Source organism: Erinaceus europaeus, chromosome 13 (assembly GCF_950295315.1).
Source record: "Erinaceus europaeus chromosome 13, mEriEur2.1, whole genome shotgun sequence".
In the NCBI taxonomy this organism is placed as follows: Eukaryota; Metazoa; Chordata; class Mammalia; order Eulipotyphla; family Erinaceidae; genus Erinaceus; species Erinaceus europaeus.
Window position 1 is genome coordinate 4,866,308 of NC_080174.1, and position 12,916 is coordinate 4,879,223.

The 12,916-nt window shown below is 46.5% G+C and overlaps 1 protein-coding gene across 3 annotated transcripts in view; it reads right to left on the minus strand.

Annotated features, from left to right (window-relative positions):
- The window catches only part of SLC22A3 (solute carrier family 22 member 3), a 90,871-nt gene that overhangs the window by 34,291 nt on the left and 43,664 nt on the right, over positions 1 to 12,916 (minus strand). For all 3 annotated transcript variants that reach the window (XR_009553595.1, XM_060205196.1, XM_060205195.1), the window contains exons 4-5: positions 11,407 to 11,575; positions 10,457 to 10,574 (exon numbers count right to left, since the gene is read on the minus strand). Coding sequence is in view for 2 of the 3 variants with exons in the window: in XM_060205196.1 (XP_060061179.1) it covers positions 10,457 to 10,574; positions 11,407 to 11,575 (287 nt within the window). In the remaining variant the exon portion in view is untranslated. The remainder of the gene's footprint in view (positions 1 to 10,456; positions 10,575 to 11,406; positions 11,576 to 12,916) is intronic.

The following is a 12,916-nucleotide window of genomic DNA, read 5'->3' on the forward strand; positions in this document are numbered from 1 at the left end:
GAGGACATAGTGGGGGTTGTATTGCTATATGGAAAACTGGGAAATGTTATGCATGTACAAACTATTGTATTTACTGTCGAATATAAAACATTAATTCCCCAATAAAGAAATTTAAAAAGGAGTCGGGTGGTAGTGCAGCAGGATAAGCGCAGGTGGCTCAAAGCACAAGGACCGGCATAAGGATCCCGGTTCGAGCCCCCGGCTCCCCACCTGCAGGGGAGTCGCTTCACAGGCAGTGAAGCAGGTCTGCAGGTGTCTGTCTTTCTCTCCCCCTCTCTGTCTTCCCCTCCTCTCTCCATTTCTCTCTGTCCTATCCAACAATGATGAAATTAATAGCAGCAAAAATAACTAAGACAATAAAACAACAAGGGCAATGAAAGGGAATAAATAAATAAATATTTTTAAAAATTAAGAAAAGAAATAAAAAAAAAAGAAAGAGGGGAGTCAGGCTGTAGTGCACATGGGGCCAAGCGCAAGGACCAGCGTAAGGATCCAGGTTCAAGCCCCAGCTCCCCACCTACAGGGGAGTCGCTTTACAGGTGGTGAAGCAGGTCTGCAGGTGTCTGTCTTTCTCTCCCCCTCTCTGTCTTCCCCTCCTCTCTCCATTTCTCTCTGTCCTAGCCAACAACGACGACATCAATAACAACAATAATAGTAACTACAACAATAAAAAAACAACAAGGGCAACAAAAGGGAATAAATAAATATTTAAAAAGTTGATGTTTTCTTTGCTGATCCACTTGATGCTGTTCTGATGACAGACCCAGGCCAAAAACCATCCAGCAACAGGGGTATGTCCCAAGCTGGGATATTAGCAAAAACAGACAAACGCAGTCCTGATGAACTGGAAACTCTATTTGTATTTCTATTTATTTATTTATTTATTGGATAGGACAGAGAGAAATTGAGAAAGGAGGGAGAGATAGGAAGGGAGAGAGAGACACCTGCAGACCTGCTTCACCTCCTGTGGAGGGACTCCCCTGCAGGTGAGGAGCCGGGGGGCTCAAACCAGGATCCTTATGCCGGTCCTTGTGCTTTGCGCCACGTGCGCTCAACCCGCCTCGCTACCGCCTGACTCCCACCGTCTGTACTTCTTTTTTTTTTTTAAGTTTTTTTAAAATATTTATTTTATTTATTCCCTTTTGTTGCCCTTGTTGTTTTATTGTTGTAGTTATTATTATTGTTGTTGTCGTTGTTGGATAGGACAGAGAGAAATGGAGAGAGGAGGGGAAGACAGAGAGGAGGAGAGAAAGATAGACACCTGCAGACCTGCTTCACTGCCTGTGAAGCGACTCTCCTGCAGGTGGGGAGCCGGGGTTCGAACCGGGATCCTTATGCCGGTCCTTGTGCTTTGCGCCACCTGCGCTTATCCCGCTGCGCTACCACCTGACTCCCCCGTCTGTACTTCTTAAGCTGCTTTACTTGTAAAGATTGACTAACTGACTGGTTGATCGATTACTGGTGGTGGTGGGGGGGAGAACCAGACCATCACTCCGGTGATGGTGGTGCCAGAGACCAGACCAGACCCCACAGAGACAAGTCCTGTGCTCAGCCAGCAGCCAGCTCCCCAACTGTGGGAGACTCGGAACTGGAGCTGTGACCTTCTACTTCCTATAATAGATGCAAAAAGGAAGCTTTGCAGCAAACCCTGGGTGGGAGGGAACCAACAGCTGGAATACCTCAAACCTACACAGTGTTATGTGTCAATTACATGTGAATTAAAATAGCAAGATAGCCTGTGGAGTCAGGTCGCCATTAGCAGAGTCACAGGCTCCCAAGAGCATTGGTTACAAGAAAGACATTGGTGTTTATGACAATCCTGCAATTCGGTCTGATGCCCCAAATTCAGGCTGCAAGGAAACTGTGGGGAATCCGGCCAGTAGATAAGTCACCCTCAGATGAACTAGCGAGTGGACCCCTCTGTGATCTATAAATCAGGCTACATGGTCAGACGTCCTAGGAAGTACACAGGATAGGGAAATAGAATTCTAGGGTAGCTGACAGCGAACTCAAGTCTTACCTGTAATCACAGCTCACAGGGCAATAACAACATAACAGATCCTCGCCATAAGCGGCATATGCATAGATACATGCCGTCATCATGCTGAAAGTGAGCAAGTATTGATTTCTTTCCTTCAATAAGATCTTTAAATCGATGTCTGGCTCAGGAAAAGACTAGCCTGGCCTAGATTGACTAACAAGTCTGGTGGTGGGTATAAAGTGGAAGACTTTCTCTGTGATCATGTAATCTTGTAAATTGTTATGAAAATCACTAACAAGATGTAGAGAAGAAGGAAAAGGAAGGGAAGGAGGAAAAGGAAGAGGAGGAGGAGGAGGAGGAAGAGGAAGAGGAGGAGAAGGAGGAGGACCAGGCAGTGATGCAGCTGGTTAAGCCCACACATTGCAGTGCACAAGGACCCAAGTTCAAGTCCCTGGTCTCCACCTGCAGAGGGAAAGCTACAAGTGTCTCTCTGTTTCTTTCCCTCTTCAGCTCCACCTCCCCTTTCAATTTATCTCTATCTCAATCCAGTAATAAATAAAAATATTTATTTTATTTTATTGATTTATTCCCTTTTGTTGCCCTTGTTGTTTTATTGTTGTAGTTATCATTGCTGTCATTGTTGTTGGATAGGACAGAGAGAAATGGAGAGAGGAGGGGAAGACAGAGAGGGGGAGAGAAAGACAGACACCTGCAGACTTGCTTCACCGCTTGTGAAGCGACTCCCCTGCAGGCGGGGAGTCGGGGCTCGAACCGGGATCCTTATACCGGTCCTTGTGCTTTGCGCCACCTGCACTTAACCCGCTGCGCTACAGCCCGACTCCCCGTTGTTTTATTGTTGTAGTTATTATTGTTGTTGTCGGATAGGACAGAGAGAAATGGAGAGAGGAGGGGAAGACAGAGAGGAGGAGAGAAAGACAGACACCTGCAGACCTGCTTCACCGCCTGTGAAGCGACTCCCCTGCAGGTGGGGAGCCAGGGTTCGAACCGGGATCCTTATGCCGGTCCTTGTGCTTTGCGCCACCTGCACTTAACCTGCTGCGCTACAGCTCGACTCCCCATAAGAATATTTTTTAAAAAAAGGGAAAAAAAAGGGAGTTGAGCAGTAGCGCAGAGGGATAAGCGCAGGTAATGCAAAGCGCAAGGACCCGCTTAAGGATCCAGGTTCAATCCCCCGGCTTCCACCTGCAGGGGATTCACAAGCAGTGAAGCAGGTCTGTAGGTGTCTGTCTTTCTCTCCCCCTCTCTTTCTTCCCCTCCTCTCTCTATTTCTCTCTGTCCAACATGGTCAACAAAAGGGAATAAATAAATATTTTTTAAAAAGGAAAAAAAAACAACCCTGGAGGAAGATACTACTACTGTCACTACCATTTTATTTATGTGTTTGTGTAATTATATATTTATTTATTGGGTAGAGACAGAGAGAAATTGAAAGGAGAAATAAAGAGGGAGAGCGAGAGACACCTGTAGCCCTGTTTCACCGCTCCTGAAGCTGTCCCCCCTGCAGGTGGGGACTTGGATCTTGAATCCACATCCTTGTGCATGGTGATGTGTGCATTCTGCAGCATGGTCCCATCAGTCCCCTCCCTCTGCAGGCTAGGCAGCTGTAGCATCCCTGGTGACCTAGCCAGCTAATGGGTGCGTGGATGGCCTCCTGACCTATCAACCTGCACTGTAGCATCCACCAGCAGCATCAAGAGACAGTCATTTCACTGACAGACTGGGGACACTTTTCCACAGCCGCTGTCATCCGACCATCTCAGCTTCCTCTGGGGTCAGGCAGTGAGCCTGGGAACTTTCTCATGATGGCGGCTCAGGGGCAGAGGTCAAGGCCAGCTGCACAAACACATGGCACACCTCATCAGGCCGCCCTTCCCCTGGGAAAGCAGCCACAGTTCCTGTCCCCCACTTCAGGACAGGATGCACTCTCTCCAGATAGAATGGACCCCATGCACTCTCTCCAGATAGAATGGACCCCATGCACTCTCTCCAGATAGAATGGACCCCATGCACTCTCTCCAGATAGAATGGACCCCATGCACTCTCTCCAGATAGAATGGACCCCATGCACTCTCTCCAGATAGAATGGACCCCATGCACTCTCTCCAGATAGAATGGACCCCATGCACTCTCTCCAGATAGAATGGACCCCATGCCAGGGAAGGCATTTTGATCTGCTGGCCATGAGGGCAAAGGATGTGAATTCTGTCACGCAACAATCCAGGCACCCCATTCTTTTATTTGCTTATTTCTGTGACCACTAGTATGGTCACTGGGGCTTGGTACTGGCACAACAAGCCCACTATTCCCAGGGGCCATTTTTCTTCCTTTTTTTTTTCTTTCTAATTTACTTGACAGGACAGAGAGAAATTGGGAAGGGGGAGATAGAGAGGGAGAGAGACAGAGAGACACCCGCAGCCTTGCTTCACCAGTCATGGAGTTTCCCCCTTGCAGGTGGGGAGCAGGGCTCGAACCTGGGTCCTTGTGCATAAAAATGTGTGCGCTCAATCAGGTGTACCACTGCTCAGCCCCCACCCCAGTGGAAAGACAGGGCTCCATATGAATAAATCCTTGTTTTCTGTATTTAAATCCGAGAAGACTACAATGGGAGGGAGGCGATGGGAGTGGGGGTCATCAAATTCAACCATTAGCCCAGACAGACCCAGAGGGAATTATGTAAAAAGAAAAAAAAATCTGGAGGGAGAAAGACAATTTCTTATGACTTCATTCATATGTGGCATAAAGGGAAAAACACACGGACTAAATAAAACAATGAGGAACTTCTAGACTACAAGATCACGGTGCCGAAAGAGTCCAAGGGCAAAGCAGCAGTCTTTTATGTCTGAGGCTCCTGGGGGGGGGGGCGGGCGGTGGCATAGGGCACATATGCAAGGACTGCAGTTCAAGCTCCCAGCCCCCACCTGCAAGGTGGACGTTTCACATGCAGTGAAGAACTGCTCTGGATGTCTCTTTCTCTTGACTGGTATCACTTTCTCTCTCCTCAGGAGTCTTCTCCCTCTCAATTTCTCTGCTTCTATCCAAAGTATATGCAAATATAAAATAAAATATTTTTAAAAAATGACCATGTGGTGAGTAGAGGCTGAGGGTGGCAGGAGGGAGGTTGAGGGGCATAAATCAGGACAAAGCGTGTTGCTTTACAGTGATGCCCACCTGAAGCCTTTAGGAGATCATAATTCAATCAAGAATAAAAGAGGCCAGGGGCCAGGCAGTGGTACACCTGGTTAAATACACACACTGCTGAGCACAAGGACCAGGGGGAGAGAGAGAGAGAGAGAGAGAGAGAGAGAGAGAGGAGAGAAGAGAGAGGAGAGAAGAGAGAGAGAGAGAGGAGAGAAGAGAGAGAAGAGAGAGGAGAGAAAGTACAGGCAGGGAATGGTCTTTAGTCTTACTGTATTCAGCTGTTAGGTACTTTATTTTATTATTTTATTGTTACCAGGATTACCACCAGGGCTCGGAGAAATCTACCACTCCCAGCAATCATTTTATTTTCCTTCCCCCCCCCCTGTTTTTTTTTTCTCCTTGATAGAGACAGAAAGAAGCTAAAAAGGAAAGGAGATGAAGGGAGAGAGAGAGAGGGAGAGAGAAAGAAATGGGAAAGGAAGAGAGAGGAAAGAGAAGGAGGGAATAGAGAAGGACCCTCAACACTGCTTTCTTACTCATGATTCTCCCCACAAGTGGATATGGGGGCTTGAACCCAGGTCCTCATGCATTGTAATGTGTGTTGTCTTCCAGGTGTACCACAGCCTGGCCCTCTAGCCGGGTGTTTTAAGCTGATATATATTCAGTCCTTTTCCTTGTGAAAACAGAATCTGCTTTGCTGCTCTGGGTGTGTGGTTTGAAAAGGCCAGAGAAGGGACAGGCTCATCTGAGGGCTTGTGTTGCCAACATGAAAGCAGCCTTTGAGAAGCCAGCAGCTCCAGGCCTGAGACTGGGCCCCACAGGAAGAGCCCTACAATTTCATCATGCCAGCAACCAAGGACGCGTTGAAAGACCCCTAGAGATGTGGCAGAGATACTCAGGCGTCCACAATGGAGCCTTGTCTGCCAGCAGTGGACGGGCTGAGCATCTCTAAGGAGACAGACTGAGCAGCCAAATCATCAGCAGTGAGTTTCAGTGCAGGGGCTTATAACAGGGCTTTAAAAGTCTACAACAGTGAGGAAGGGGCCTGGGGAGGGGGGGCTTCAGGACACCTTGGTGGGGTCGTCTGCCCAGGGAAATCAGGTTGGCATCATGATAGCATCTGGAACCTGGTGGCTGAACAAGAGTTAAGATAGAAAGCAGAATAAATAGTTGACTAATCAGGAACCTAAAGGCAAGAATATTGCAGATGAAGGTTTGGGGTCTCCCTTTTAGAAAAAGCTAGTAGGTCTATTTTAGGTATATTCCAGGGGCCCATGACTTTTCTAGTTTTTGTCTGAGCTTGACATATAACATGCAAGTGATCTAAGTTACTGTCTGGGGAGATGGTGTCACAGCTGGAAAAAAGGACTAGAAAACTTGATCAGAGAAGAGAGTAGCTCTCAGAGCCCCATCTTCCCAGAGCCCCACCCCACTAGGGAAAGAGAGAGATAGGCTGGGAGTATGGATCAACCCGTCAACACCCATGTTCATCGGGGAAGAAATTACAGAAGCCAGACCTCTCATCTTCTGCATTTCATAATGTCCCTGGATCCATACTGCCAGAGAGATATAAAATAAAGAATAGGAAGGGGGTTGGGCGGTAGTGCAGCGGGTTAAGCACATGTGGTGCCAAGCGGAGGGACCGGTGTATAGATGCCAGTTCAAGCCCCCGGCTCCCCACCCGCAGAGGAGTTGCTTCACAAGCAGTGAAGCAAGTCTGCAGGTGTCTGTCTTTCTCTCCCCCTCTCTGTCTTCCCGTCCCCTCTCCATTTCTCTGTCCTATCCAACAATTACATCAGTGGCAACAACAATAATCACCACAATAACAATAAAACAACAAAGGCAACAAAAGGGAAAAAATAGTCCCCAGGAGCAGTGGATTCATGGTGCTGGCACTGAACACCAGCAATAACCCTGGAAGGAAAACAAAAAAAAAAAAAAAAAGGAAAAGAATAAGCTTTCAAGGGAGGGGATGGGATACAGAGTTCTGGTGATGGGAATTATACAGAACTGTACCCCTCTTATTCTATGATTTTGTCAATACTTCCATTTTATAAATAAATAAATAAGAAAATTGGGGGGAAAGGGGCGGGGGGGGTGGTAGTACTGAGGCTTAAGCACAAGTATATATAAACGTAGATAGTTACAGCAATCATAATCAGCCCACATCTGTGACCTCAGGAGATCCACTGCAGTTTCCAATGAAGGGAGTGGGGACACAGAACTCCAGTGGTGGGGACAGTGTGGAGTTATATTCCTCTCATCTCATAATTTTGTAAATAACTAAGAATTTTTTAAAGTATAAACAAAATCCCCAACATTTTTCACCCTCAAAGTTACAAGAGAGTAGAAAAGAGGAGAAACTATAGATTCCAGATGATGAAGAGGCATTCCAACCCATCACGATATACAAACATCATTCAGGCCCTAACACACACAGAGAAACACCCTTATCCCTTGTCACCACATGGGGACCCACCAACAGCACCAGAGGGAGACCTGGGGATGGCGGAGTGGTGTTGTGGTATCTCTGTCTGTCTGTCTGTCTGTCTGTCTCTCTCTCTCTCTCTGTGTTCTTCCTGATTCTTTCTAAGGATACAGAATAGAGAAATGGGTGGAGGAAGAGAGATACATGAACTTGCCCCCATCCCACCCCCCCAAATTTCCAAACCAAACAGAAGCAAGCAAACTGTAAGACTTGTGAGAACTCTGATGATGATCTTTGGGAGGTAGGAGGGTGGGGACACACAGAGCTTTGGTGGAGGGTGTGGTAAGAAACCATATATTTTAATCTTACAATCACTCTTGTAGCAAACTATTACTAACAAGTAAATTATTTAAAACAAGAAAGATACTTGATAGTATTGAGCAGGCAAGACATCTTCAGTTCGTTCCCCAGAACTAGGGAAAGAAGAGGGTGATTTGACATCTCTGGATCCTACCATCTTTCACAAGCAAAACCACAAGAGCATTGAACTACTGCCCCAGCGAAACCAGCTCCGCCATGCTCAGGGCTTGTGAGAGGATTTGCAGGTCTAGGAAGCTGCACTGAACAGAACACTCAGGCTGGGTCCCAGCCGCCGTCTCGGGGACTAGGCCTACCTCATCCACAAGCAGCAACACTCCTGGTACAACATGGCAGGCCTGGTCGGGGAGGGTTTTATTTCAAGAGTCTCTCCTATCTTCCTTCTTGCTTTTTAATGTGGTACGGAGACCTCAGATATGCCTAATCCTACTGTTCCCAGGCCAAGTATCTCATCTTGTCTTCATCTCAGAAAGAGCACAGACAACACCACAGCGCCAGACGCAGAGCTCCCTGGACACTGTCTACAGTACCGATTTTTTTCTTTTTTTGTTTTACTCACTAATCATTGGGGCTTGGTGCGAATCCACTGCTCCTGGCTCCTGGTGGTCATTTCTTTTTCAACTGAAAGGACAGAGAGAAACTGAAAGGGGAGGGGAGACAGAGAAGAAGAAAGAGAAAGACCAGCAGCCCTGCTTCACTATTTGTAAAGCAGGTAGAGGCAGGGGCTTGAACTCTGGTCCTTTTGCATGGCAACATGTGCACTCAGCTGCATGTGTCACTGCCTGGGCCCCACTTTTATGGATTTTAGTAAGGGGATGTTATGACATGTGAAAAGTCACATGAAGTTTCAGTATGTATAGACGAAGCTTGTATTCATTCATTTTTGTCCTCAGGACTTCACTGCGGTTCCATGCCTGCACGATCTCACCACTCCCAGTGAATTCATCTTTTTGCTTTTTCCTTTTTCAGACAGAGGGCGAAAGAGAGAGAGAAGTGAGAGAGAAAGAATGGAGGAGAAGAGGGACTAGGTAGTACGGCACCTGGTTGAGTGCACGTGTTACAATGCACAAGGACCAGGGTTCAAGCCCCCAGTCCCCACCTGCAGGGGGAAAGCTTTGCGAGTGGCGAATCAATGCTGCAGGTGTCACTCTGTCTCTCTCCCTCTCTATCACCCCCTTCCATCTTCTTTCTGGTGGTCTCTGTCCAATAAAGAAAGATAATTTTCGAGAGAGAGTGAGTGAGGAAGAGAACACAGTGCCGCCTCACTGCCTCGCACTTCCATTTGGTGGCTGGGGACTTGAACCCAGATCCCTACACATAGTAAAGTGGGTTCTCTACCAGGTAAGTCATATCCTGGCACCCTGGGTTTGCTTTGGTTTCATTTTCTACAGACAGAACAGCAGAGAGGCAAAGGAGAACATGAGAAACACAGCACCAAAGCTCCCTTCAGAACAACAGGGACTTGGCTCACTTGGCAAAGCAACACACAGACTAAGTGAACCAGCCCCCTCACTCTAACTAACTGCTGATCGTAATAATATTTTTAGCAAATTGATTGTGATAGAAGCAATAAAGTTGAAAACTAATGTTCTTCAAGATTCATTTCAGAGATACCTATCTTCAACTTCCCCCTAATATCCCTTTCACAGCAATCATCTTGTCACTCTCCATTTGCTCAGTCTGCGCCTCAGAACAGCCCTGTGTGTTCAGCTAGATGGTGCTCTCTAATCACTGGGGTCTGTCTCCCACATCCGTGCAAGTCTTCAATGCTGCCGAGGTCCCAAAGGGCAAAGAAGGAGCTTTAAACAGCCCCCTCCACCCCAGTGTAGTGATGCAGAGGTGCCCAGAAAAGTTATTTTGAAAGAGAGAGAAAGGAGAGAGGGATGGAAGAAAGAAGATGGAAGAGCAAGAGGGAGGGGGAGGGAATAAGGAAGGAAGGAAGGAAGGAAGGAAGGGAGGGAGAGGAGAAAGAAAGGAAGTATGGATGCAGGAAGTGGAGAGAAAAAGAGGAGAGAGGGAGGAAGAGAGGAAGAAAAGACACATTAACTAACAGTAAATCTTAGTCTAAAGTAGCGCTGAAGGCTGGCGTACTGCACTACTGCTCTGACGCAAGCCATTCAAAGGCGTATTATTCCGAAGATGAGATGTCAAGACAAATTCTAAGGCTACACTGAACATCAAGAAGAACGAACAGTTCTGTGTGGTCAAGATAGATGATGAGATACAACAGAGCCTCTAGGCAGTGAAGTGCCTAAGTCCATGTCACAGATGCAAGTGGATGGCTGAACAAAACGCCCCCCAGCTCAGTGACATGCCACTGTGCGATGTCTCATGGGTCCTTTTCTCTCCTGCGCCTTGTGATTCTTCCCCGGTGGGTTTCTTCCTTTTGAAAAGCCAAACCAAAGACAACTTCAGCCAGATGCTTGGTGTGCACACGGGTGATGGGGTAGGCACATAGTAATGTGGCATCCAGCATCAGAGTATCCATTACGAGGCAGGAGCGGGCTTACCTCCGAGTAACTGGGGGACAGGTATTTCCCGTTGCATTTGGCGATGCGTCTGAGGACACCGAGTGCTTTTTCTCCTTTCTTCTGGGTCACCAGCCAGCGGGGAGACTCTGGAACCACCCTGGTGATGAGAAAGGATGGACAAGCATCAGTCGCATCAAGAAATTTCCCAACTCACAAGTTTATGCCTTGGGTTTCTCAACACCGACTTCACATCTAGATAGGAGCCTAGGAGATTCTAAAAGTTGGGGACAGGCTCTTTGAACCAAGTGGTTGCTGCCAATTCAGAACAGAAGCAAAGGATGCTTACTTGATAAGTGCTTCGCTGCTCAAAAAAAAAAAAAAATGAAGTACTGTTCTTCCACTCATGCAAACCAGGCTGCCTTAAAACACGGTGCTCTTGATTGCACATATAAAAAAGATTGGGACTTAATGAGTATTCAAATAAAGGTGAGGAGCCTGATTTATGTCACCTTATTTGCATACATATTAAAATTAAATTAGAGGAATGATCACAATATGCTCGTGCTAGTTGGAATCAAACGCATGCACCTGTAGCTTTCTGCTTGCTTAATTCTCTGATGCTGTGAATGGCCTTGTATTCTGCAAAAGATTTCTGAATCGTAGCAGTTTCCCTACTGTACCACACAGAGAAGCACATCGACTGGATTCCACTTAGGATGTGGTGGACATGGTCCTCTGCCTCGCAGCTAGACCCATGCCATGACCTGGCACACAGTTTAGACTTCTGTGTGTTTTTTAAATATCTTTAATAATAACTATTGATCAAGTCATTAATCATCCGTCCACATACATCCTCAGATTCTCTGTCCATTCTCAAAGTTCACAGCCATTGTGGACATACTATAAAAGTTGCTTTATTGCCTTAGTTTAAGTGATGATTTGGAAGCACAGATTCAATACAAACAGGGTAGTGACCCCAAGCACATTACCAGTAATAAAGGAGGAAGAGAAAGTTGGGCAAGGTGATGGCCAGCTGGATCCCCTGCCAGTTGGGAATAAAGTAGGCTATGCCAGGCAGAATCATGATGCCCAGGGTGAAGAACATTTGGATGACTATGCCCACGATCCTCCTTTGTTTTGAACCAACGATTTCTGTGACTGGAGGAAAAGAAACAGAGAGGTTAGTGGAGCTGGGGATTGGTCCAAGACAGCACTCCAGTCTCACCCACTGCAGTTGCTAGGGGTACTGAACAATGCCAAGGAATGGTGGACACCTGTTTGCCAGGTAACCCAAGCGCTGTTCTCTCTCTCTCCTCGGCAGCTACAGCAAGCACTTGCACACATTTCTTTTTTTTTTTTAAATTTACTAGTGATTTAATAATGATTAATAAAATTATAAGATCAGAGGGAAACAATTCCATACAGTTCCCACCGCCAGAGGTCCGTGGCCCATCTCCCTCCATTGGAAGCTTCTCGATTCTTTTGTTTGTTTTAATTTTTTATATTTATTTATTTTCCCTTTTGTTGCCCTTGTTTTTTATTGTTGTTGTAGTTACTATTGTTGTTATTGATGTTGTCATTGTTAGATAGGACAAAGAGAAATGGAGAGAGGAGGGGAAGACAGAGAGGGAGAGAGAAAGATAAACACCTGCAGACCTGCTTCACCGCTTGTGAAGCGACTCCCCTGCAGGTGGGGAGCTGGGGGCTCGAACCGGGATCCTTTTGCCGGTCCTTGAGCTTTGTGCCACATGCGTTTAACCCGCTGCGCTACCACCCAACTTCCAACTTCTCTATTCTTCATCCCTCTGGCAGTATGGACCTAAATTCTTTCTTTTTTTCCTTTATTGGGGGATTAATGTTTTACATTTGACAGTGAACACAATAGTTTGTACATGCATAACATTTCTCAGTTTTCCACATGACAATACAACCCCCACTAGGTCCTCTGTCATCTTTTTCCAGGACCTGTACTCTCCCCCGCCCCAGTGTCTTTGACTTTGGTGCAATAAACCAACTCCAGTTCAGGTTCTACTTGTGTTTACTTTGTGTTACTCTTGTTTCTCCCTCTCTTCCCCATCTCTCTTGATTTCTCTCTGTCTCTATCCAGTAACTAATTAAATAGAAATATTCAAAAGACTATCAAGCTGTTTAGTTATGGAAGGAAGCAGAGTTCTGCAGTTGAACTTCTCATTTGTATATCCTACCTTGCTCCTTGTCAAACCTTCCCCATATCTCCAGAAGGACTGGAATTAATAAAAATGGTAACTGGAAGCCAGAAAAATAAGACCACAATGTATCATTGGACTACCCAGGCAAAGCCTGAGACATCTCCAGGAGAAAAGTCTGCTTCCAGTGGAGCAAAGCCTAATCGCGTCTCACAGCAACACGGCACCACCAGAAACAGTCACCCCAGAATTCTGTAAGACTCCATTTTTCGGTTCCCCAAAGAAGGTGGCATTGTTCTTTCTTTCTTTTTTAAAAAAAATATTTATTTACGTA